Source organism: Pseudophryne corroboree, chromosome 3 (genome assembly GCF_028390025.1).
Source record: "Pseudophryne corroboree isolate aPseCor3 chromosome 3, aPseCor3.hap2, whole genome shotgun sequence".
NCBI lineage: Eukaryota > Metazoa > Chordata > Amphibia > Anura > Myobatrachidae > Pseudophryne > Pseudophryne corroboree.
In genome coordinates this window covers 49695078-49720910 of record NC_086446.1, presented here as the reverse complement: position 1 = coordinate 49720910, position 25833 = coordinate 49695078, and the positions used below count along the sequence as shown (strand labels likewise).

At 45.6% G+C, this 25833-nt stretch overlaps 1 protein-coding gene across 4 annotated transcripts in view; it reads right to left on the bottom strand.

Annotated features, from left to right (window-relative positions):
- Positions 1-19857: 19857 nt before the first annotated feature.
- Positions 19858-25833, bottom strand: part of LOC135054694 (zinc finger protein 585A-like) — a 139550-nt gene continuing 133574 nt past the window's right edge. For all 4 annotated transcript variants that reach the window (XM_063957961.1, XM_063957960.1, XM_063957963.1 and 1 more), the window contains one exon: positions 19858-24101. In XM_063957961.1, the coding sequence (XP_063814031.1) occupies positions 21736-24101 (2366 nt within the window). In that variant the 3' untranslated portion in view covers positions 19858-21735. The remainder of the gene's footprint in view (positions 24102-25833) is intronic.

The window sequence follows — 25833 nt, the reverse complement described above, 5'->3', positions numbered from 1 at the left end:
AAGCACTGCCCCAATACCCATCTCAGAGGCATCCACCTCCACCACAAAAGGACGCTCTGGATCTGGGTGTCGCAGCACCTTGGCCGAAACAAATGCCCTTTTGAGACGGGCAAAAGCCGCTTTAGCCTCACAAGACCAGTGAGCAACATCCGCCCCTTTCTTAGTGAGTGCCACCAAGGGCGCCACTATAGACGAAAATCCAGCGATAAATCGTCTATAAAAATTCGCAAAGCCCAGGAAACGCTGAAGCGCCTTCAAACTAGTGGGCTGCACCCAATCCAGGACTGCCTGTACCTTGGAACCCTCCATTTGGAAACCTTCTGGGGAGATAATATATCCTAGAAATGCGATTTGCTGAACTTCAAATTCGCACTTCTCCAGCTTCGCCCCAAGCCGGTGGTCTCTGAGTTTCTGGAGGACTAAGCGTACATGCTTCCGATGTTCCTCCAGGGAATGGGAGAAGATTAGGATGTCATCTAAGTATACAACTAAGAATCTATCCAAATATTCCCTGAGCACATCATACATGAAATCCTGGAAGACTGCCGGGGCATTACAGAGCCCAAAAGGCATCACCAAATATTCATAATGCCCTGAGTGGGTATTAAAGGCAGTCTTCCATTCATCCCCCTCTCTTATTCGGATTAGATTGTACGCACCGCGTAGGTCAATCTTAGAAAAAATGGTGGCAGTACGAAGCTGGTCAAACAAGACCGAAATGAGAGGCAGTGGGTATGAGTTTTTAATCGTGATACGGTTCAATTCCCTGAAGTCGATGCAGGGTCGCAACGAACCGTCCTTTTTACCCACGAAGAAGAACCCCGACCCAACTGGAGACTGTGAAGGTCTGATAAATCCCTTAGCCAAGTTCTCCTGAATGTACTCTGCCATAGCCTGAGTCTCAGGACGTGACAGGGAGTACAACCTGCTCTTGGGAAGCTTAGCATTTGGCAACAAATCAATGGCACAGTCATAGGGGCGATGGGGAGGTAGTACCTCTGCAACTTTTTTGGAGAACACGTCCGCAAAATCTGCATAACACCCTGGCAATCCTGGCAAACTTAGCTGCGAGAGCCTGACTGGAAGGCTCAAGCAACTCCTGAAACAATCAGTACCCCAACTAAGAATCTCCCCAGAGACCCAGTCAAATTGAGGATTGTGGGCCCTTAACCAGGGTAACCCCAACACCAATGGGGCAAAAGTACAGACAGTCACATAAAAGGACAATTTTTCAGAGTGTGTGGCTCCAATAAACAAAGAAATCTGGCTAGTGCAAGAGGTAATTTTACCTTGGGATAATGGTTCCCCGTTTAACCCACAAATCTCAATTTCCGATGCCAAGGGTACTAAGGGAACAGAGTGTTTTAGGGCGAATTGGCGGTCCATAAAAACCCCGTCGGCCCCACTGTCCACAAAGGCCTCAGTCTTGACAGTTTGACCGAGGATCTTCAAGGTCACCGGAATGATAAAAGTCTTCTTGGGAAATTCTGACTTCTGGCCTGACAGGATATTTCCCATCACCCTCAGGCCCTGAAGTTTTCCGGCTTTTCTGGGCATGATACTACCACATGACCTTTATTCCCACAGTACAAACACAACCCCTGCTGTCTCCTCCGCGTCTTCTCACGCGAGGAGAGGCGGGTAGCCCCAATCTGCATAGGCTCCTCAGAAAATTCCTCAGAGTCTGAGGTTCCCTTGGGAAGGAAGGAAATCTCAGTCTCCCTTTCAAGCCTACGCTCTCTCAGCCGTCTATCCACCCGGATGGATAACTGCATGAGCTGATCCAAGCTATCAGGCAAGGGATATTGTACCAGTTGGTCCTTTATCTGGTTAGAAAGACCTCTTCGGTACTGGTGTCTCAGGGCTGGGTCATTCCACTGGGTATCATGGGCCAACCTCCGAAACTCCGTACAGTAAACCTCAACTGGCCTTCGCCCTTGCTTAAGGATCGAAATCTGAGCCTCGGCTGAGGCCGTCTTGTCAGGGTCATCATACAACATGCCCAGTGCCGTAAAAAAAGCATCAACACTTTTAAGCGACGGACAGTCAGGCTGCAACCTATATGCCCAGACCTGTGGGTCTCCTTGTAGCAAGGAAATCACTATGCCCACCCGCTGAATCTCCGACCCAGAAGACTGAGGCCTAAGCCGGAAGTATAGCTTGCAGCTCTCCTTGAAACAAGAGAACTGCGAGCGATCTCCAGAAAAACGATCCGGGAGATTTACTTTCGGCTCCTTAACCCCTGCAGGTGCTGCTGCTGCGGGAGCTCCGCCAGCAGCCTGGGAGGTGTGCATTTTAATGGACAAATCATTAAATTGCCGAGTCAGGACCTGCACCTGATCGACCACCTGTTGCAACGTATTTTGAGGGGTATGCTCCATATTCCCACAAAATTTCAACAGGAGTATTAGGCTGCTGAATATGTTATGCACACCAGTGCCTGCAGGAATGTACTGGTGTTTGAACTGTTATGCAAAACAAATGGACTCACAGACAAACTGGGGAATATGACATAACGTACACAGAAGGTGATAGGGTAACAAAATACACACACAGTGAACAGAGAAGCCCAGAGGCTAAGGAACTGGGTATCTCCCTTGTATTAGAACTGCTCAGATGTAAAAAGCAAGATGTTGTGTTTTAATACGTAGAGAACCCGAAATGCTGTTGCTAAGGGCAACAGCAAAACCCTAAAGGGTTACCAACGGGTGTGGCAGTAAACTCCTTGGTCAGAGATGGAATGATAGACACAAGGAGAGCCTCCACAATCCTGATTCTCACTTGCAGTGCACAGGTTTAAGCTTACTGCCACTAAACTGACCCCTGACACCTAGCACAGTGAGACAGGATTAGACAGGCAAGTGTTAGAATACAGCCGCAAACTTGCTAAGTTCACAGAGTAATAACAGAACCCCAGCAAGCTAAACGACTGACTCCAGTCTTACTGCTAGGTCTGGATTGGCAGAGTGTAATACCAAATCCCCAGGCCTATTTGCAGTAAGCAACAAACAAATACAAAGCTACACAGTACTGGCTAACTTTCATGAACTGACTAACCAACAGAGATTCAGCAGCATCTGCTTACCCTGAAAAGAGGCCTTATAAAGCAGGTGCTGTCCACGCCCCACTCAGACCTCACAGACTGTGAGCACAAAAACCAGCACCGGATCCCCTGCCGTGCACAGAGCCTATAACCACTGCACAGCAAAAGACCCGAACCGGAGTATCAGCTGCGCTCAGGTTACTCCACTAGCACTTGTCTCCCGGTTGCCATGACGACGTGGCAGCACAGGGCAGGAGACCCTAACACCAACGACTTATCTCTGCAAAAACTTCTTGATGCAGACCCCACTCTCCTGTATGGAGATCATGTCTGCTGAGGAAGTCTGCTTCCCAGTTGTCCACTCCCGGAATGAAGACTGCTGACAGCGCGCTTACGTGATTTTCCGCCCAGCGAAGAATCCTGGTGGCTTCCGCCATTGCCACTCTGCTCCTTGTCCCGCCTTTGCGGTTTACATGAGCCACTGCTGTGACGTAGTCCGATTGAATCAGAACAGGTAGGTCGCAAAGAAGAGTCTCCGCTTGTCGAAGGCCGTTGTATATGGCCCTTAATTCCAGCACGTTGATGTGTAGACAAGCCTCCTGGCTAAAATTTCTTCCTTGTGTGACTGCTCCCCATCCTCGGAGGCTCGCGTCCATGGTTACCAGAACCCAGTCTTGAAAGTCGAACCTGGGACCCTCTAGAAGGTGAGCACTCTGCTGCTACCACAGGAGAGACACCCTGGCCATGGGGGACAGGCTTATTTTCTGATGTATTTGTAGATGGGACCCCGACCACTTGTCCAGAAGGTCCCACTGAAATGCCCTCGCATGGAACCTGCCGAAGGGGATGGCCTCGTAGGCCACCACCATCTTTCCCAGTACTCGAGTGCATTGATGAACTGACACTCTTTTTGGCTTTAACAGGTCTATGACCATGCTCTGGAGTTCCTGGGCTTTTTCCGTTGGGAGAAAAACCCTCTTCTTTTCCGTGTCCAGGATCATGCCTAAAAATGATAGCCGAGTCGTTGGAATCAACTGCGACTTTGGCAGATTTAGGATCCAGCCGTGTTGCTGCAGCACTCTCAGGGAGAGTGACACGCTTTTCAGCAACTGATCTCTCGATCTCGCTTTTATCAGGAGATCGTCCAAGTATGGGATAATTGTGACTCCTTGCCTGCATAGGAGCACCATCATTTCCGCCATTACCTTGGTGAAAATCCTCGGGGCCGTGGACAGCCCAAACGGCAACGTCTGAAACTGGTAATGACAGTCCTGTACAGCGAATCTCAGGTACGCCTGATGAGGAGGATAAATGGGGACATGAAGGTATGCATCCTTTATGTCTAATGATACCATAAAATCCCCCCCTTCCAAACTGGAGATCACTGCCCGAAGAGATTCCATCTTGAATTTGAACCTCTTTAGATACAGGTTTAGGGATTTGAGATTCAGAATGGGTCTGACCGAGCCATTTGGTTTCGGGACCACAAATAGGGTTGAATAGTACCCTTTTCCCTGTTGTATTAGGGGAACCTTGATAATCACCTGCTGTCAACACAGCTTTTGTATTGCCGCTAAAACTATTTCCCTCTCTGGGGGAGAAGCTGGCAAAGCCGACTTGAAAAATCGGCGAGGAGGCACTTCTTCGAATTCCAGTTTGTAGCCTTGGGATACAATTTCTATCGCCCAAGGATCCAAATTTGACAGAACCCAGACCTGGCTGAAGAGTCGAAGGCGTGCCCCCACCAGCGCGGACTCCCGCAGTGGAGCCCCAGCGTCATGCGGTGGATTTTGTAGAAGCCGGGGAGGACTTCTGTTCCTGGGAACTAGCCGTAGCAGGCATTCTTTTCCCTCTACCCTTACCTCTGGCGAGGAAGGACGAGCCCCGACCTCTTCTGGACTTATGCGACCGAAAGGACTGCATCTGATATTGAGGTGTTTTCTTTTGCTGTGGGGGAACATACGGCAAAAAAGAAGATTTACTCGCGGTAGCTGTGGAAACCAGGTCCGCGAGGCCCTCCCCAAATAAAACCTCACCCTTGTAAGGCAAAGTTTCCATATGTCTCTTTGAATCGGCATCACCCGTCCATTGGCGGGTCCACAGGGCTCGCCTAGCAGAAATTGCCATGGCATTGGCTCTTGAACCCAATAGACCAAGTCTCTCGCAGCATCTCTCATATATAATACTGCGTCTTTAATATGACCCAAGGTCAATAAAATGCTATCCTTATCTAGGGTGTCAATGTCAGATGACAAGTTATCTGCCCATGCTGCTACTGCGCTACATACCCATGCCGACGCTACTGCCGGTCTGAGCAAGGCACCCGTATGTGTATAAATTGATTTTAAGGTAGTCTCCTGTCTGCGATCAGCAGGATTCTTGAGGGCTGTCGTGTCTGGAGAAGGTAGCGCCACCTTTTTGGACAAGCGCGTCAAAGCCTTGTCCACCCTGGGCGAGGATTCCCACCGTAACCTGTCCTGTGCAGGGAAAGGATACGCCATAAGAATTCTCTTGGGAATCTGCAGTTTCTTGTCCGGAGTTTCCCAAGCTTTTTCAAATAAAGCGTTCAGCTCATGAGATGGGGGAAAGGTTACCTCAGGTTTCTACTCCTTAAACATGCATACCCTCGTGTCAGGCACCGAGGGGTCCTCTGTGATATGCAAAACATCTTTTATTGCAATAATCATATAATGAATACTTTTGGCCACCCTTGGGTGTAACCTCGCATCATCGTAGTCGACACTGGAGTCAGAATCCGTGTCGGTATCAGTGTCTGCTACCTGGGACAGGGGACGTTTATGAGTGCCTGAAGGGCTTTGTGACACAGCCAAAGCCATGGATTGACTCCATGCTTTTTCTCTGGACTCTGCTTTGTCCAATCTTTTATGTAATAAAGACACATTTGCATTTAAAACATTCCACATATCCAACCAATCAGGTGTCGGCATCGCTGACGGAGACACCACAATCATCTGCTCTACCTCCTCCTTAGACGAGCCTTCCGCTTCAGACATGTTGACACACAAGTACTGACACTCCCACACACACTGGGATATACAATTATGGGGACAGCCCCCCAATAAGGCCCTTTGGAGAGACAGAGAGAGAGTATGCCAGCACATACCCAGCGCCACTGGACACTGGAATAAAATCCCAGACTGTACAGCGCTCTTTTATAGAATAAATAATACACTCACTGCGCCAATTAAATGTGCCCCCCTCTTTTTTTGCCCAATGCACTTGCTCAGCAGGGGAGAGTCCGGGGAGCAGCTTCTCTGCAGCTTGCTGTGGAGAAAAATGGCGCTGGTTAGTGCTGGAGGATCAAGCTCCGCACCCTCAACGGCGGGCTTTGGTCCCGCTCAAATTCTTTATACTGGCGGGGTTTTTCAATATACTGTCTCCACAGTATCTAATATATTAGCCAGTGTCCCTTGAGGTTAATATTGCTGCCCAGGGTGCCCCCCCCTGTGCCCTGCACCCGTACAGTGCCTTCTGTGTGTGTATGTGTGTGAGCAATGGCGCGCAGCGTTACCGCTGTGCGGTACCTCAGTGAAGATCTAAAGTCTTCTGCTGCCTGTGAAGTCTTATTTCTTCTTATACTCACCCGGCTTCTATCTTCCGGTTCTGTGAGGACGGCGGCGCGGCTCCGGGACGAACAGTGAGGACGACACCTGTGTTCCGACCCTCTGGAGCTAATGGTGTCCAGTAGCCTAAGAAGCAGAGCCTATCAGTTAAGTAGGTCTGCTTCTCTCCCCTCAGTCCCACGATGCAGGAAGCCTGTTGCCAGCAGTGCTCCCTGAAAATAAAAAACCTAACAAAAAGCCTTTTCAGAGAAACTCAGTAGAGCTCCCCTGCAGTGCATCCAGTCTCCTCTGGGCACAGGATCTAACTGAGGTCTGGAGGAGGGGCATCTAAAGTCTTTGGAGTGCCCATGTCTCCTGCGGAGCCCGTCTATACGCCATGGTCCTTACGGAGTCCCCAGCATCCTCTAGGACGTAAGAGAAAATATATTATTTATAAAAATATATATATATATTTTGGTGCTTAACCCCAGTGTACTATATTTTTTTTTCCTGTGACACGGTTTGTCAGACCAGTGTATAATCATGCACCTATTGTGACACTGTAGGTGGTCAGTGCTTTGTTGTACATAACGGGGTCCTCTGCCAATCTAGGGGTGCTCTGCATATATATATATATATATATTAGTGCTAAACCCCAGTGTACTATACTATTATTTTTTGTGTGACACTGATGGTCAGACCGCAGTGTATGATGGTCAGACCGCAGTGTATAATCATACACGTATTGAATTTGTGACACTGTAGGTATAATTAAACCGTAATACAGATGACTATTTCTGACTCATACACATATTGTGATACTGTATTTGAAAGTGAACCGCAGCATTAATTCTGACTTTCACATATTGTGTGACACCATAGGTGAAAGTGAACCACAGCATTATTTCTGACTTATACATGTATTGTTTGATACTGTAGGTGTAATTAAACCACAGTGTTAGATTACTATTTCTGACTCATACACGTATTGTGTGACACTAAGTTAAATTAAACTGCAGTGTTAGATTACTATTTCTGACTCTTATACGTACTGTTGTATGACAGTGCAGGTGAAATTAAACTGCAGTGTAACATATATATATATATATATATATATATATAAATAACATCAGAAGAAAATGATGAGGCGGCACTAGGAGTCTTGTGAAATACCAACAACATGTAATAGTGCAGAATCAACGTTTCGGGGCTTCCCCCTTCGTCAGGATAAGTGCAATACAAAGTACAGTGTGTTTAAATACAACTTACCCCCTCCTACAGTTCATCCCCTTCTGCCCGGTGTCGCTGGCCGCGCCGTCCCGGACCTGAGACTGACGTCACCGGAAGTGACGCGCCGGGAGGCGCGTCCATTGCAACCCAGTCTGATAACAAAACACAGATCCATAGATACTATTATAAAAAAAATGCCGTGAACACTACACAATACGACACGGCTTAGTGACAAAACCAATACATAAGTCATCAAATATTAACTGTTAAAACATTTATAAGTATTAAAATATTAATGTGTTTCTCAAATATCATATGTGAATTATCCAGTGCAAACAAATGATGTATATTACTCTGTAATAAAATATAAATATCTAATACCGAACCCCTGTATGCTGTCAAGGTGCATCAATTTTTCATTTCTACCATATACTTCTAACCTATTAAAATAACACAAATCCCTTGTCAGCGTCCGGAGTCTTACCGGTACGCTGGGGCCGCGGGGCTGGCTTCCTTGGCGTTGTGCAGGCAGCGGCAGAGGTGAGCTGCTGCGCCGGATCCGTGGGCAGCAGTAGCGGAGGTGAGGGGGTCCGCTCGTGGCGGCGGGACGCCGCTACAGCGGGTTGCTTTTGCTGAACCGTTGCTTGGAGACCAGGGGCAGTGAGCAATGTGGCTTTGCAAAAAGGTCTGCATTACTGGGCGCCGCCATGTTGGAGACCAAGTTTTAAGCATAGTTCCTGTTTCCTGTTTCTTCCAGCCAATCCAGGGGAAGCTCTCCCTATAAAAGGGGGATGGTTTAGGACAGGGATGCCAGTGCTTCAAGTTACAACCCTGTTGTAGGTGCTTTAGCCTGTGCTCCCAGGATTCCTGCTGTATCTTGGTTCCTCCTGATCCTGCTTGGTCGGTTCTCTGTTGCTGCTGCAGCCCTGCCATTTCTTGCCTGCTACTGCCTGTGGAAGCGCTCCTGGGAAACCCGGTCCAGTAAGACTCTTTGGGCAGTCGGCCCCGGATCTTCTGCCTCGTCTTTCAAGCCACACTCCACAGATCTCCTTCACCAGCCACGCCTTTGTACCACTGACCACAGCCTGCAGATTATTATCTTCAAGCCTCGTTTACCACAGTCCACAGTCCTTGTCTCCAGCCACGTTTTCAACTACCATCCACTGTTCCACAGTTCATCATCTACAGTCTCATCTTTCAAATCACAGTCCGCAGTTCTTCACCTCCAGCCACGTCTTTAACCATTGTGCTTCAGCCTCAGTTCCCTACCTCAGCCCTGTACATAATAAATACTTTCCATTGACTCTCAAACCCCGCCTACGTTCTTCATTGCTCCGTGTCCCATGCGAAGGAACTATATCCAGCCCCCTCATCTGGTTCACTCATAGCCTGCTACCTCCTCGGGCAAATCTCAGCTGCCGGATCCTCAAACCCTGCCAGACGTGACAGTAAGCACTGGCCCAATGGATTCGACGGGTGATCAGGCCTCAGGAAGGGATTCAACTGCAGATATCTGGTCTCGCTTAAGTAAGCAGGAGGCCACATAATCTCAAATCGTGCAGTTCATGCAGAGTATGTCCGAACGTCTCGATTCTCTCTGTGTTGCCATGACGGCACCTCAAGTATCTACAGCTGCTCCCACATTGGCACCTCCGGTCCTGCTTCCTCCTGTACCAGTACCACTTCCACGTTTGCATTTGTCACCTCCCAGTAAATTTGATGGGAATCCAAAACAATGCCGTGGGTTTCTTAACCAGTGCGAAATCCAGTTCGAACTACAGTCGGCCAACTTCCCATCAGCACGAACCAAAGTAGCCTATATAGTTTCTTTACTTACCGGGCAAGCGTTGGAATGGGCTTCACCTTTGTGGGAGAGGATGGATCCCATCTTATCTAACTATCCAGAATTCATGGCCACCTTTCGAAGAATCTTCGACGAACCGGGCAGGACTTCTGCCGCCTCATTGGAGATCCTGTGCCTGCGTCAGGGCACGCGTACAATCAGTCAGTACGTGATCCAGTTTCTCACCCTTTCCTCAGAACTGAACTGGAACGAGGAGGCTCTCATTGCAGCTTTCTGGAGCGGTCTCTCCAAAAAAATCAAAGATGACCTCGCAACTCAGGACGTACCTGATAAGTTGGATAAACTAATTTCTTTATGCAATAAGTTAGATCTGAGGTACAGAGAACGCTGTATGGAGAGGTTGCGGTCAGATCGCCCTAAGCCTAGAGTTGTTCTTCCACCAACACCATCATCACCAACTGTGGAAGAACCCATGCAGATTAATCGCTCCCACCTCTCCAATGAAGAACGTCAGAGACGGCGACAAGGGAACCTCTGCCTGTATTGTGGTGCATCTGATCACTTTGTTAAAACTTGCAGTCTACGTCTGGGAAACGCCCGCTCCTAGTTTGTGCTGGAGAGGTCAAGCTAGGAGAATTCTCAGAATTACATACCAAGAAAGAGTCTGTTCTGTTAACCCAATAGGAGCTCACTCCTTCTTCTCTTCTCATCCCTGCACTACTCGACTCCGGAGCCGACGAAAGCTTCATTACGTCAGCTCTGGTCAAACGATCTGGAATACAAACGGTTCCTTTGGATCGTACCATTTCTGTTACCGCAGTGGATGGAAGTTATATCCCAGAGGGTATTATATCCTTTCGTACTATTCCTCTCAAGATGAAGGTCGGAGTTCTCCATTCAGAAAAAATCTCTTTCCTTGTAATTCCTAAAGCCTCTCATGAACTAATCCTAGGGTTTCCATGGTTAATCAGACACAATCCCCACATAGATTGGCAAACTATGGATGTTCTCTCTTGGGGACAAGACTGCTTTCAGAACGGTTTACCTTCAGTTAGACCTCTCTGTTCTTCCAACCCTTCCAGCCTTCCTGTGGAGTACCAATCTTTTCAAGATGTTTTCAGTAAGAATGGGGCGTACACCTTGCCTCCGCATCGTACTTGGGATTGTCCCATTGAGCTAGTACCCGGTAAGACTCCTCCCCGAGGTCGAATTTACCCTCTCTCACTTCCCGAGACACAGGCCATGTCGGAGTATATATGGGAGAACTTGGAGAAAGGGTTCATCAGGTCTTCTACATCTCCGGCTGGAGCAGGGTTTTTCTTTGTCAAAAAGAAGGATAGGGGGTTGCGGCCCTGTATTGACTATAGAGGTCTCAATGACATAACAATTAAGAACAGATATCCGTTACCTCTGATTCCAGAACTGTTCGACCGTGTTAAAGGAGCTACTGTATTTACTAAGTTGGACTTACGGGGGGCCTACAATCTTATACGTATTCGCCCAGGGGACGAATGGAAGACGGCATTTAATAACCGCGACGGCCATTGCGAATACCTGGTAATGCCTTTTGGCCTATGCAACGCCCCAGCCGTCTTTCAAGAGTTCGTTAACAAAATCTTCAGAGATCTCCTCTATGACTGCTTGGTAGTGTATCTGGATGACATCCTCATTTTTTCTAGGGATCTGAAGACCCACCGGGAACAAGTCAAAGAAGTGTTAACTCGTTTACGAAGGAATCAGTTATTCTGTAAGTTAGAGAAGTGCACCTTTGAAGTACCCACGATTCCATTCCTCGGTTACATTCTTTCAGGGCAGAGGTTACAGATGGACCCCGCTAAAGTCCAGGCGATTCAGGATTGGGCACTTCCAGCTACCCTTAAAGGAATTCAACGTTTCCTGGGGTTTGCTAACTTTTACCGAAGATTCATTCAAAATTATTCTTGTCATAGCTCCTATAACCGCATTAACTGGGAAGGGAGCTGATCCTGCCAAGTGGTCTCCGGAGGCTTTGGAAGCTTTTTCATCTTTAAAGGAGGCCTTCACGACTGCTCCAGTTCTTCGACAACCCGATCTCAGCCGTCCGTTCTTGGTGGAGGTTGATGCCTCTACTGTAGGAGTAGGAGCAGTATTATCCCAGCTTTTCGAGAACAAGAAGGTCCATCCTTGTGCATTCTTCTCGCGAAGATTCTCCCCCGCTGAACAGAATTACGCTATTGGGGAACAGGAATTACTGGCAATTAAGTTGGCCTTTGAGGAGTGGAGGTATTTGTTGGAGGGAGCTCAGCATCCAATTTCAGTGACCACGGATCACAAGAACCTCCTGTATCTACAGTCAGCCCGATGTCTGAACCCACGCCAAGCAAGATGGGCACTCTTCTTTACCCATTTTAATTTTAAACTCAGTTACAGACCAGGTTCCCTCAACAAAAAGGCAGATGCATTATCTCGCTCCCTAAGTTCAGAAGAACCCTCTGACCGTTCAAAAGAGCAATTTATCCTGGAATCCACCTCTTTTTCTGCAACTAATACCTCTCCACTTCCTCCTCCAGGGAAGATCTTCGTTGCACCAAATCTTCGCAAAAAACTTCTTACATGGGCTCACTCCTCCTCCTTCATGGGCCATGCGGGCGGTCATAAGACACTTAAATTCATTCAACGCTCCTACTGGTGGCCTCATCTCAGGACTGACGTTCAGGAATTCGTAGCTGCCTGTCCAAAATGTGCCCAGCATAAAAGTCCCAAAGGTCCACCAGCCGGGTTACTCCATCCTTTGCCGGTACCACTAAGACCATGGACGCATATTTCTATGGACTTTATTACAGATTTACCTATGTCTGGTGGGCGGAACACCGTATGGGTCATAGTTGACCGATTCTCTAAAATGGCACACTTTGTTCCTCTGGTTAATCTTCCATCTGCATCCCAGTTGGCAAAATTGTTTATAGCAGAGATCTTTCGACTCCATGGTCTACCCCAGGAGATCGTGTCTGACAGAGGTCCTCAATTTGTGGCCAGGTTTTGGAGATCCCTATGTTCTGCTCTTGGCGTGAAATTAAACTTCTCCTCAGGATATCATCCTCAAACGGATGGTCAAACAGAGAGAGTGAACCAGGATCTGGAGACTTTTCTGCGTTTATTCATGTCCTCCTCACAGGACGACTGGCTGGACTTCCTCCCGTTCGCAGAATTTGCCCATAACAATCTTTATCACTCTGCACAAAATCTTCTCCATTCTTCATTAATTATGGTTACCATCCAAGAGTTCCTGACTTCCAACTTCTGCCTACGCTCGAGGTTCCGGCTGCAGAGTCAACACTTCGTCAATTTACTGAAGCCTGGAAACAAGTTCACAAGACTTTGCTCAAAACATCCAAGAGATATAAGACCTATGCAGATCTGAAACGAAAAGCTGTACCAAGCCTTAAGGTAGGAGATCGGGTTTGGGTTTCCACACGTAACCTAAGATTAAAGGTTCCTACAAAAAAGTTTGCTCCCAGATTTAATCGGGCCTTACCCAATCGAAAGAGTGTTGAATCCTGTGGCTTACAAAGTGAAATTACCTCCGCAGTTAAGAATTCCTAATGCATTTCATATTTCTCTGTTAAAACCACTGGTACTTAATCGGTTCAGAGCCGCTCTGCCTAAATCACCCAAGATCCAATCAGCACATGGAGATGAATTTGAGATTCACAAGATCCTCGATTCTCGCAGACGTTATGGTCGCATCCAGTACCTTGTTGATTGGAAAGGGTATGGGCCAGAGGAGAGATCTTGGGTAGATGCAGAGGATGTCCATGCTCCAAGACTTCTTCGGACATTTCATGCCAAGTTTCCAACTAAACCACATAGGTGTCCGGAGTCCACCCGCAAAAGGGGGGGGGTACTGTCAGCGTCCGGAGTCTTACCGGTACGCTGGGGCCGCCTTCCTTGGCGTTGTGCGGGCAGCGGCGGAGGTGGGCTGCTGCGCCGGATCTGTGGGCAGCAGTAGCGGAGGTGAGGGGGTCCGCTCGTGGCGGCGGGACGCCGCTACAGCGGGTCGCTCTTGCTGAACCGTTGCTTGGAGACCAGGGGCACTGAGCAATATGGCTTTGCAAAAAGGTCTGCATTACTGGGCGCCGCCATGTTGGAGACCAAGTTTTAAGCATAGTTCCTGTTTCCTCCAGCCAATCCAGGGGAAGCTCTCCCTATAAAAGGGGGCTGGTTTAGGACAGGGATGCCAGTGCTTCAAGTTACAACCCTGTTGTAGGTGCTTTAGCCTGTGCTCCCAGGATTCCTGCTGTATCTTGGTTCCTCCTGATCCTGCTTGGTCGGTTCTCTGTTGCTGCTGCAGCCCTGCCGTTTCTTGCCTGCTACTGCCTGTGGAAGCGCTCCTGGAAAACCCGGTCCAGTAAGACTCTTTGGGCAGTCGGCCCCGGGTCTTCTGCCTCGTCTTTCAAGCCACACTCCACAGATCTCCTTCACCAGCCACGCCTTTGTACCACTGACCACAGCCTGCAGATTATTATCTTCAAGCCTCGTTTACCACAGTCCACAGTCCTGGTCTCCAGCCACATTTTCAACTACCATCCACTGTTCCACAGTTCATCATCTACAGTCTCGTCTTTCAAATCACAGTCCGCAGTTCTTCACCTCCAGCCACGTCTTTAACCATTGTGCTTCAGCCTCAGTTCCCTACCTCAGCCCTGTACATAATAAATACTTTCCATTGACTCTCAAACCCCGCCTACGTTCGTCATTGCTCCGTGTCCCATGCGAAGGAACTATATCCAGCCCCCTCATCTGGTTCATTCATAGCCTGCTACCTCCTCGGGCAAATCTCAGCTGCCGGATCCTCAAACCCTGCCAGACGTGACACCTTCCATCACCTTTGTTATTTAAATATATAGTACCTAAAATAATAGGTCCCTATATATACTGAGGACATATAGTACTATAATTATTTACCCCTTGGGACACATAGTGCAATTGTTACTACCTACTGAAGGGAACTGTTAAAAAACTTGGTAAAGTGCCGCTTGATTATGCTCACCATCGCGTATACCCATGGTTGGGGACCACAACTACTGCCCACCCAGGAGAGAAGTTTCAACGCTATCGGATGGAGAGACAGTCAGTCCGTTTCGAAAATACATCGGCTAGTGAATCGGATGATGCCCGCAATTCTTCACCGTCTTCTTCACAACGTGAGACCCTTTTAGGGGCCAATACCCATGCAGGGGCTCCGGCACGGGGAAGAAACAGAAATGCACAAGACGGGGCGGACAAAACAAAAGACAGAACCCGGACAAAGTTGCCCAGGGGGAAGAAACACTAATATTTAACCTGTCTAAAACTCCACTCTCTCCAGCAGAAACTAAAGTCCTTAGTAGGGGGCTTTCATTTGTACCCACGAATTATGGTGATGACTTTAAATGGAAGATCAATACCTTCAAATTGCACCGCACTTTAAAATTGAAAGAACATTTCAGCAAACAGCCACCGGTCAAGCAAAAAGCACCCTTACCCCCTAGGATCCAAAAATTAGGCCCCAAGTCCCAATTTGATCCCATTTCCCACAATGCCTCTCTGAGGACATTTCATAGGATGCTGGAGGATACTAGCAGCAGGGGACAGACTCCAAGACATCACAATTTACAACGAGAGGAGAGGGAGGCTCTTCAGAAATTGAGTAGGAGAAAGGACATTGTGATCCGTAACGCGGACAAGGGAGGAGCCATAGTGGTTCAGGAGGTGACTGACTACAAGGCTGAGTGCCAGAGGCTTCTCAATGACGAACAGACATATAGAAAACTACCTTTTGATCCTTCATCCGAGTATTTGGCTGAATTAAAATGTATTTTGCAGCAAGCAAGGGATGAGGAAATTATTTCAGCTGAAGTGTTACAGAAATTGGTGACTGAATATCCTGTGTCACCCCTGTTTTATACCATCCCTAAGGTCCATAAGGACGCGCAGAGACCACCGGGCAGACCGATTATATCGGCCCGGGGGTCTCTGTGTGAGCCAATTGCAATCTTTTTGGATAGATATTTACAACCCTGTATACAGGGTACTTTTACCCACCTTAAGGATTCAACTACGTTATTACATAAATTTTTATCATTTGATCAGATTCCGACAGATATTACATTAGCCACTATTGACGTTACAAGTTTATACACATGCATTCCCCATGGTCAAGGGCTGCAGGCGGTTAGGCAATTGATCACAGGTAACTCTGCATATGTGGGCCCGGACATAGATTTTTTCATGGCATTACTGAATTTTACGTTAACCCATAATTTTTTCAGTTTTGATGGCCAATTTTACAGGCAGCTAACGGGGTGTGCCATGGGATCTTCCGTGGCACCCTCGTTTGCAAACGCCTTTATGTGGGAGGTAGAGCGGAGTCTGTTCTTCATTGACAGTAGGATATCCAGCAGACTATTTCTATATTATAGATATATAGATGACCTGCTTTTAATGTGGCATGGAGAGGTGGGTGATTTGGAAGATATTATCTTGAAGCATAACATCACGGACGGTCCAGTAAAATTAACAATGAGTAACAGTCCCAGGGAAATCTGTTTCTTGGACCTTAAAATAACAATCCAGGAAAGCCAGTTGATGACGTCTTTATTTAGGAAACCAACTGACCGTAACACCATACTGAGGTATGACAGCTGTCATCCAGCATCCACAGTGAGAAGTGTGCCCTATTCCCAATTTTTGAGTTTGTAAAAGTAACAGTTGCACACAACAGAGAGACACAATTAGATGAGATGGAGCTGAGATTGAGTGCTAGAGGCTACCCATGGCAGTTATTGACCCAAGCAAGAGGGAAAGCTGAAAAAACAAACAGAGACGAGAGTCTCAAACCCAAGAAGGTGAAGGTGAAACTGGGTGGAGTAATTCCCTGGGTCTGTGAATTTGATGTTCACAGCAATCAGGCATGCAAAGAGGTGAAACGATTATGGCCCATGGTGGCAACTGATCCGGAATTACCGGTGTTTCGTCACCAACGGATTATGCCCAGCTTTGTCAGAGGCCGGAGCATTAAAGATATGGTAGTCAAAACTGACATGGCTAAGTTTAAAGTGGCACCTGAGCACTTTTTGAAACGTAAAAACGGCTGTTTCAAGTGCACAGGATGCACAACGTGCTCGCACATGTCAGTGGGAGATCACATCGTACATCCGTGTTCAGGTAAGAAGTTTCCAATCAGATGGCCCCTGACCTGTACCACTAAGTTCGTCATCTATGCGATTATCTGCCCTTGTGGCAGGTACTACATCGGTAAAACCGAGTGTTCTTTCAAAATTAGGATGGCACAGCACAGGTTGGCAATAAGAAATGCCCTTGCTTCAGGCAAGGGGGGATCAACCTGTGGCTAAACATTTTTTGGAATACAGAAGCACGATGGCCACCTTTAAACATAGAATTATTGACCATGTGCCAGAATCTATGCGGGGAGGTAATAGGGGTAGGAAACTTTTGCAGTTAGAATCCATGTGGATTCACAGGTTGAATACCCTCAGACCGGCTGGTCTGAATGACAATTTAGGTCTTATTAATTTTGTTTAGTTTCTGATGCGACGGTGGGTTCATATTGTGATCTATGCATGACATTAACAGTTCCCTTCAGTAGGTAGTAACAATTGCACTATGTGTCCCAAGGGGTAAATAACATAAATAATTTAAGTACTATATGTCCTCAGTATATATAGAGACCTATTATTTTAGGTACTATATATTTAAATAACAAAGGTGATGGAAGGGATTTATGTTGTTATTTTAATAGGTTAGAAGTATATGGTAGAAATGAAAAATTGATGCACCTTGACAGCATACAGGGGTTCGGTATTAGATATTTATATTTTATCACAGAGTAATATACATCATTTGTTTGCACTGGATAATTCACATATGATATTTGAGAAACACTCATTAATATTTTAATACTTATAAATGTTTTAACAGTCAATATATGATGACTTATGTATTGGTTTTGTCACTAAGCCGTGTCGTATTGTGTAGTGTTCACGGCATTTTTTTATAATAGTATCTATGGATCTGTGTTTTGTTATCAGACTGGGTTGCTATGGACGCGCCTCCCGGCGCCGGCGCGTCACTTCCGGTGAGACGTTGGTGACGTCAGTCTGAGGTCCGGGACGGCGCGGCCAGCGACACCGGCCAGAAGGGGATGAACTGTAGGAGGGGGTAAGTTGTATTTAAACACACTGTACTTTGTATTGCACTTATCCTGACGAAGGGGGAAACCCCGAAACGTTGATTCTGCACTATTACATGTTGTTGGTATTTCACAAGACTCCGAGTGCCGCCTCATCATTTTCTTCTGATATTATGCAAAGGGTTTGTACACCTATTGTATGACACTGTAGATGGCACATTTTTTTAACAAATTGTGGTGTATGCTGTACCCCCACTTGGTTTGTGTCTGTTGATAGATATGGAGAACAAATTGGGAGGAGAGCAGAAAGCACATCCTAGTGCTGCAGGTGCTGCTATCAGTAATGATGATACAAGTCCATCAATGTCCGATGCCCAAAGGAATAGAGGGCTTAAGTCACGGCATGTAAAATCAAAGAAACAATTTAAATTTTACCATGGTATAGAAAAAAAACATCAAAAGGAAAGTTAGCTGCAGAGAAATATGAAAGTGGCAACGAAAGACTCAGGTCTTGGCCTGTAAGTGGTGGTTCTGCAAATGTCAGTGAGGCATCTTCTTCTGCATCTCATGACAATGCAAGAACTTTTCACCCAAAGTCTAGAAAAGGTGTAAAAAAATAAAAACCACTAAGGCAGTAGAACAAACATTCAGAACTGTCTCATATTCCTGAGGAGCGTTTAGGGGTGCCCATGTCAGCTATGTGCGAGTCTGACATTTCTCACTGTCCTCATACAGAAGCCTCTTACACCTCCTTTCACCATTTCTGCACCATCTGCACATGTGGGGAGCAGTACAAGTAATGATGGTGATGATGAGGGCATAATTATAATTGAGGATTCATGTGTTGAAGTGGAACAGGATGAGGGGGAAATGTGTGTACTACTATCTGACACTGAGGATAATGATGATGTTTGTGTAAGTAAGTCGCCAGTGGCTACAGTTCATGCCTGTGATAAAAAGCCACTGTGATGCCTTATTATAAGACCAAAAAAGCCACCTCTTGGGTGCGGGGTTATTTTTACCCAAATCCTGACAATGTTTGTGAAGGCATCTGCTCCAAAGTTAGTAGTGCTAGGGACATTAGCCATCTAGGTGGGATCTGTTCAATTTGCCGGTTGTCTTGATCCCGGCGGTCAGGATACAGGCGCTGGAATCCCAACAGCCGACAATGCCGCCAGCTGGAATCCCAGCAAAACAGGACTATTTCCACTCAAAATTCATTGTACAAGATTATAATGTAATTAACACCCTCATCATCAACCTCATTAGTGATTGGAGTTATGGTGCCCATACACTTGTGCGATGCCCCGCGACGTGACATTGCGGGGCATCACACCGGCAGTTCAGGTGCGATGAAATCACACCTGAACTGCCAAAGTGATTACCATGCGATAGATCGCATGGTAATCACGTGATGGGCACGTCACCGCCGAGTGGGAGCGGCAATCGCAGTGCGATATATTGCATGTTTTAAAAAACACATGCGATCACACTGCAATGCGATAAATATTAAGGGCAGCACATACTATCATGAGACGCGAAATTCGAGCAGTGTGCCTGCGCATCGCATCGTACCTTAAATGTGCATACAATCCTTCGATTTCTCTCACAAATGGTGTCGAAATCGAAGGATTGTATGCCCTATCGAACAAGTGAATGGGCACCAAAAGTTCTTCAAAAAATGTTTGTGTGGGGGCCTAAACAAAGCAAGCACTTCAGCTACTAGTGTGTCAGTCCCTGTTGCTGAAGTGCATGGTTTTTTTAAACGGTGCATGTCCTTTTTAATATCCAACATAAGGGTGGGAGGGAGGGTACAAGGACAATTCCATCTTGCACTGTATGTTTGTGCCGCTGCTCTGTCGTTTAGTAACCAGCCAGCTCGCTTCAGCCTTTGGCCTAAAATGGATGAAAATATTGTGAGCTGTGAGGTGGTCAAAATTGAGTGGAAATTAATGTTATTGAGGTTAATAATACTGTAGGAACAATAATAGACCCAAATTCTGTGATTTTAGCTGTTTTTATGATTTTTTGACAAAAATACAGATCCACAACCAAAACACACAACAGCAGATTTGGCAAAACCAAATACAGATCCAAAACACGAGGGAGATACAGATCTAAAACCAAAATATGGGGTTGGCACACATCTCTACTATTACTTCTCCATTCCGTTATTACACTACTAGCCAGAGTTCCTTATTTTCTAGCAGCAATAAGTAGCAATTTGCTCACCTACATGGTTCTTCTCAGTATTCTATCCTTTCCCCTACTGATATTTAGGTTTATTCTGATAGGAGTATGTTCTGTAATTGGATTGTGTTTCTCTCCCTGTATATATATATATATATATATATATATATATTTTATAGGAACCTGTTGAAATAAATAAAATATACACACCATATCATTTAGAGCAGGACATTTCATCTCTGAACTACGGCAAATTACTTTATAATAGTGACACATGAGGATGCTCATTAATTATGATTGGATGACTACACGTTAATATCAGGGATGTGGATCAAATCGACAATGTTTAGGTCTACCACTATAGGTCGACAGTCACTAAGTCGATAGGGTTTCTAGGTCGACATGTGCAAGGTCGACAGGTGAAAAGGTCGACATGAGTTTTTTTTGTGTTGTTTTCTGCGTACAGTGACCGGGAAGCCAAATTAGTGCACCGTGTCCCCTCGCATGGCGAGCAAAGCATTCGCTCAGCACAGATTACCGTTCCAATCGTAGTCCACGTGGATCGGTAAGTATGAAAAAGTTCAAAAAGACATAAAAACAAAAACTCATGTCGACCTTTTGACCTAGCACATGTCGACCTAGAAACCCTGTCGACCTATAGTGGTCGACCTAAACATTGTCGATCTAGACAGTGTCGATCTTCAGACCGGTTCCCAATATCAGCGCCGTACGAGACGGGACATCTGAGTCACGGCGCTTTGATCTGTATTAGCAGGAGAATACAAGTAAGGCCACACCCACCATTTTATAAATGGTTTTTGACCATGATAGTGATACAACATGATTTGTGTATGTTTCTATGGCTATCAAAGCCTAACTGGCATTTGCCTGTCTTACACGTGGGTGGCCACTCCCACCAATGACATGATAGGAGGATGCACTGGACAATCTGCCTTTTGTACGAGTGTTTTAATATGGGCAAACCAACTGCTCATTCCACACACAAATACAAGGCTCCAGATGTACAATTGAAACACTACCAATTGCTTAATAATAATCACTGGAATAAAATTTTGCATTTTGAAGGAGGTTCTTTGCATAATTTTGGCCATAAATAACGGCTTCCTCACCAGCGTCCAGGTGACCTCATTAATCGGGCAAGTCCCTAACATATTGGGGAGTACAAGTCCAGGGTGCAGGACACGCCAAACCTAAGCAGCCGTGGGACCCCAGGGCAACACTATAGTGAAAAAAATATATTGTGAAAAAAGTGAAGACAGGTTAGCGAGAGAGGCTGCTGAAAATCAGCAGTGGTAAAATAGTTAGAGGTAACGTGGTGAGAAATAAATGGTAAATCACAGGAAAATGCAGGTGGGGAGGACATCACAAGGAACATGTCTGTCAGATATCAGACCATATGGATGGGAGAGGAGTTTAGGCTTCATTAATCTCCTTGGGCACGGTTCATGTCATACTACACTCATACTATTTGGGTAATAACATACCAATGCCTACTCTAACAAATTGCAAAACAAGGATACAAGTTGAACCGTAGCACAATCAATGACAGCTCCACCCGTCAATGACGTTAATGAAAAGCCTTTGGTGAAGCACTATGCTTAATATGTTCTTAATAAATTTTAGATAAAATATTTTCCCTGCAAACATGCAAAGTTTCACCTGTTTAAATGTGTGTGTGAATAATTTAATGTTTAGTAACATCTGATTTCTACCACTACCCTAAATCAAAGCATGAATATGGCTTCTCACCTGTGTGACTTCTCTCATGTTTAACCAGATCTGATTTCTGTGAAAAACATTTCCCACACTCAGAACATGGAAATGGCTTTTCACCTGTGTGACTTCTCTGATGTCTAACCAAAACTGATTTCTGTGAAAAACATTTCCCACACTCAAAACATGGAAATGGCTTCTCACCTGTGTGACTTTTCTTGTGTCTAACCAAAACTGATTTCTGTGAAAAATATTTCCCACACTCAGGACATGGAAATGGCTTCTCACCTGTGTGACTTTTCTTATGTCTAACCAAAACTGATTTCTGTGAAAAACATTTCCCGCACTCAGAACATGGAAAAGGCTTCACACCTGTGTGACTTCTCTGATGTATAACAAGATGTGATTTATGTGTAAAACGTTTCTCAACCTCAAAACTTGAAAATAATTTCACACCTGTGTGAACTCTCTCATGTTGAACAAGAATGGATTTCTTTGCATAACATTTCCCGCACTCAGTACATGAATATGGCTTCTCACCTGTGTGACTTCTCTTATGTAGAAAAAGATTTGATTTCCGTGTAAAACAATTTCCACACTCAGAACATGAATATGGCTTCTCACCTGTGTGACTTCTTTGATGTATAACAAGATTTGATTTATATGTAAAACATTTCCCACACTCAGAACAGGAGCATGGTTTCTCACCTGTGTGACATCTCTCATGTATAACAAGACGTGATTTCTGTGAAAAACATTTCCCACACTCAGTACATGTAAATGGCTTCTCACCTGTGTGACTTCTCTCATGTATAATTAGGTATGATTTCTGTGTAAAACATTTCCTACACTCAGAACATGGAAATAATTTCTCACCTGTGTGACTTTTCTCATGTATAACAAGATCTGATCTCTGTGTAAAACATTTCCCACACTCAGAACATGAATATAGTTTGTCACCTGTGTGAATTCTCTCATGTCTAACAAGGTGTGATTTCTGCGTAAAACATTTCCCGCACTCAGGACATGGAAATGGCTTCTTACCTGTGTGACTTCTCTCATGTATAGTTAGGTCTGATTTCTTTGTAAAACATTTCCTACACTCAGAACATGGAAATGGTCTCTCACCTGTGTGTATTCTCTCATGTGTAATAAGAGCTGATTTCTGTGCATAACATTTCCCACATTCAGAACATTGAAATGGTTTCTCACCTGTGTGTAATCTCTCATGTATAACAAGGCTTGATTTCTGTGCAAAACATTTCCCACACTCAGAACATGAATATGGGTTGTCACCTGTGTGACTTCTCTCATGTGTAGTAAGATGTGATTTCTCTATAAAACATTTCCCACACTCAGAACATGTAAATGGCCTCTCACCTGTGTGTCTTCTCTCATGTATAACAAGACGTGATTTCTGTGAAAAACATTTCCCACACTCTGTACATGTAAATGGCTTCTCACCTGTGTGACTTCTCTCATGTATAATTAGGTCTGATTTCCGTGTAAAACATTTCCTACACTCAGAACATGGAAATAATTTCTCACCTGTGTGACTTCTCTCATGTATAACAAGACCTGATCTCTGTGTAAAACATTTCCCACACTCAGAACATGAATATAGTTTGTCACCTGTGTGAATTCTCTCATGTCTAACAAGGTGTGATTTCTGCGTAAAACATTTCCCGCACTCAGGACATGGAAAAGGCTTCTCACCTGTGTGACTTCTCTCATGTATTATTAGGTCTGATTTATGTGTATAACTATTCCCACACTCAGAACATGAATACGGCTTCTCACCTGTGTGACTTCTCTGATGTATAACAAGATATGATTTATATGTAAAACATTTCCCACACTCAGAACATGAGTATAGTTTCACACCTGTATGAATTCTCTCATGTGTAACAAGATGTGATTTCTCTATAAAACATTTCCCACACTCAGAACATGTAAATGGCCTCTCACCTGTGTGTCTTCTCTCATGTATAACAAGATGTGATTTCTGTGTAAAACATTTCCCACACTCAGAACATGGAAATGGCTTCTCACCTGTGTGACTTCTCTCATGGGTAATAAGATGTGATTTCCGTGTAAAACATTTCACACACTCAGAACATGGAAATATCTTATCTAGCTGATGGGTAATAAGCTTTGTGTCCTGTGTAAAGCATTTGGTATTTGCTCTATCAGAACATTCCTTATAATAAATGGGATCAAATGTCATATCTGTACTACGTATTACTGAATGCATAACTGAGGTTATAGGGATTTCTACTGGAGAATCTCTTGTGATGTGATCTTCTATTTCACAGTCTGGAGATAAAGGGAGATGTTCCTGCCATATATTTCTTCTGTTACAGCCATCTGTTGGGAATACAATAAATAGAAATATCAATGATTACCCATAACACATGTAATGGCATATGTAAGGCTAAGGGGGGTATTCAATTAAAGCTGTTTTGTCGACCTGTCAAAAAAACTTCACTTCGTCCATTTTTAGGTCAAATTTACATTAAACCTATTTAATGCCCGTCTGATCAAAAAACCCTGGCACTGGCGAAAACCTTGTGTATCTGCAAATTCGCTGCCGATCCACTGGTCTTGGCGTATTCGCAGGCGTTTCACCCATTTTTTGCCGCAATTTTCACCAATGCCGATTCGACAAAAAAAATAATAAGATTTTACTCACCGGTAAATCTATTTCTCTGACGTCCTAAGTGGATGCTGGGGACTCCGTAAGGACCATGGGGATTAGCGGCTCCGCAGGAGACTGGGCACAACTAAAGAAAGCTTTAGGACTACCTGGTGTGCACTGGCTCCTCCAACTAAGACCCTCCTCCAGACCTCAGTTAGGATACTGTGCCCGGAAGAGCTGACACAATAAGGAAGGATTTTGAATCCCGGGTAAGACTCATACCAGCCACACCAATCACACCGTATAACTCGTAATACTATACCCAGTTAACAGTATGAAATATAACTGAGCCTCTCAACAGATGGCTCAACAATAACCCTTTAGTTAGGCAATAACTATATACAAGTATTGCAGACAATCCGCACTTGGGATGGGCGCCCAGCATCCACTACGGACTACGAGAAATAAATTTACCGGTGAGTAAAATCTTATTTTCTCTGACGTCCTAAGTGGATGCTGGGCCTCCGTAAGGACCATGGGGATTATACCAAAGCTCCCAAACGGGCGGGAGAGTGCGGATGACTCTGCAGCACCGAATGAGCAAACTCTAGGTCCTCCTCAGCCAGGGTATCAAACTTGTAGACTCTTACAAAAATGTTTTAACCCGACCAAGTAACAGCTCGGCAAAGTTGTAAAGCCGAGACCCCTCGGGCAGCCGCCCAAGAAGAGCCCACTTTCCTCGTGGAATGGGCTTTTACAGATTTAGGGTGCGGCAGTCCAGCCGCAGAATGTGCAAGTTGAATCGTGCTACAGATCCAGCGAGCAATCGTCTGCGTAGAAGCAGGAGCACCCAGCTTGTTGGGTGCATACAGGAGAAATAGCGAGTCAGTTTTCCTGACTCCAGCTGTCCTGGAAACATATACTTTTCAGGGCCCTGACTACGTCCAGTAACTTGGAATCCTCCAAGTCCCAAGTAGCCGCAGGCACCACAATAGGTTGGTTCACATGAAAAACTGATACCACCTTAGGAAGGAATTGGGAACGAGTCCTCAATTCCGCCTTATCCTTATAAAATACAGATAAGGGCTTTTGTATGACAAAGCCGCCAATTCTGATACACGACGCCAAGGCCCACAGAATGACCACTTTCCACGTGAGGTATTATAGCTCCACGGATTTAAGTGGCTCAACCCAATGCGACTTCAGGAAATCCAACACCACGTTGAGATCCCACGGTGCCACTGGAGGCACAAACGGGGGCTGACTATGCAGCACTCCCTTAACAAAAGTCTGAACTTCAGGCAGTGAAGCCAGTTCAATTTTGGAAGAAAATCGATAGAGCCGAAATCTGGACCTTGATGGAACCCAATTTTAGGCCCATAGTCACCTCTGACTGTAGGAAGTGCAGAAATCGACCTAGCTGAAATTTCTCCTTTGGGGCCTTCCAGGCCTCACAGTACG